At 30.5% G+C, this 1317-nt stretch overlaps 1 protein-coding gene across 1 annotated transcript; it reads left to right on the top strand.

Annotated features, from left to right (window-relative positions):
* Positions 1-129: 129 nt before the first annotated feature.
* Positions 130-627, top strand: LOC107885570 (major centromere autoantigen B-like). Its single transcript, XM_016809219.1, has one exon. The coding sequence runs from the start codon at positions 130-132 to the stop codon at positions 625-627; it is 498 nt and encodes a 165-aa protein (XP_016664708.1).
* Positions 628-1317: the final 690 nt, after the last annotated feature.

Below are 1317 nucleotides of genomic sequence, written 5' to 3'. Positions count from 1 at the left end.
CTTGAAAACATAAAACTTGTTTTTTTACCCCCAAACGCAACAGCCAAATTACAGCCTCTGGATCAAGGTATTATCAAAGTTTTAAAACAAAAATATCGAAAAAAATTGGTTTTACAATACTTGAAAGAAATGGAAAGTAAAAATCCCGCGAAAAAAGTTGACGTACTCGATGCATTACACTACGTATCTGCAGCATGGGATGAAATTACGGCTGATGTCATTAAAAATTGTTTTCGAAAAGCAAAATTTGTTGAGGGTGATTACAGTGCCGTGGAGAAAAGCAGCGAAGATGTTCAAGAATTGGAGGAGTTTCCAGGATATGCAGAAATTGACGAGGACGTCGCCACAAGTAACATTAGAAGCATTGACCAGATAATTACTGATAAAATTGCACCGGCTGATGTAACTTCTATAGATGAAGAAAGCGAAGACGAGGAAGAGGATGATACAACACCGATTCTCCCAGTAGTAAATGCACTTGATTATGTTAATGAGCTAAGAAGATTAGTTGCATCTTTTGACGACGCTGATGAATCGTTAAATCATCTTAATAAAATTGAAAACTTCCTGTATGCAAAAAACATAAAAAATATGAAACAAAGGAAGATAGATGATTTTTTGAAATAAGTAATAAAAATTAATTAATAGTAATTTATAATATTTTTAATATTTATAATATTTATAATATTTTTAAAAATAATTTTATTTAATAGTAATAAAATAATATGCAATATAAATGTAATAACTCACTCAGCAAAGTAAAATAAACATAATAGGTACATGTTTAATATGTACAATATGTAAAAAAAAATTTTGTTCCCGCGTAATACGATTTCCTGTTTAAGACGCTATTTTTAACTGGTCCCTTGGAGAGCGTCTTAAACGGGTTCTACTGTATTTGTATGTTCACAGCCAGCTTTTCCACGGTAATTTTTTTTTTTCAAGTGGGAATGTCCCCCTTGAAGACTTTAATTTTACCGTGTAACACATTTCACACTGATTGTCTACCAAATTCTACCTCGTAAAAATATTTAGCATGATCAATTTTTTTAAGAAATCTTAAAACTGAAATAATTATTTCAAGTAAAAACACAAATTATTAAATAATAGTTTTTTTATTGTTATAAATTAATTCTTAATTATATTTACACAAGTTTTCTTACTTCTCTAGTAAAAGGTACATATTCTACAATACGATCATGAATTAATAAACAGTAAGCAGTCACACCTGCAAGCGAATCTGAAGCTTCAATTTCCAATTGAAAATCCGCTGCTGAGGCTGTAGCTGATTCGTTCTGTTTCGAAGTATCGATGACT

The sequence above is a fragment of the Acyrthosiphon pisum genome, unplaced genomic scaffold, assembly GCF_005508785.2.
Source record: "Acyrthosiphon pisum isolate AL4f unplaced genomic scaffold, pea_aphid_22Mar2018_4r6ur Scaffold_1817;HRSCAF=2319, whole genome shotgun sequence".
In the NCBI taxonomy this organism is placed as follows: Eukaryota; Metazoa; Arthropoda; class Insecta; order Hemiptera; family Aphididae; genus Acyrthosiphon; species Acyrthosiphon pisum.
Note: the sequence above shows the minus strand (reverse complement) of the source record. Positions and strands in the feature narration are given on the sequence as shown.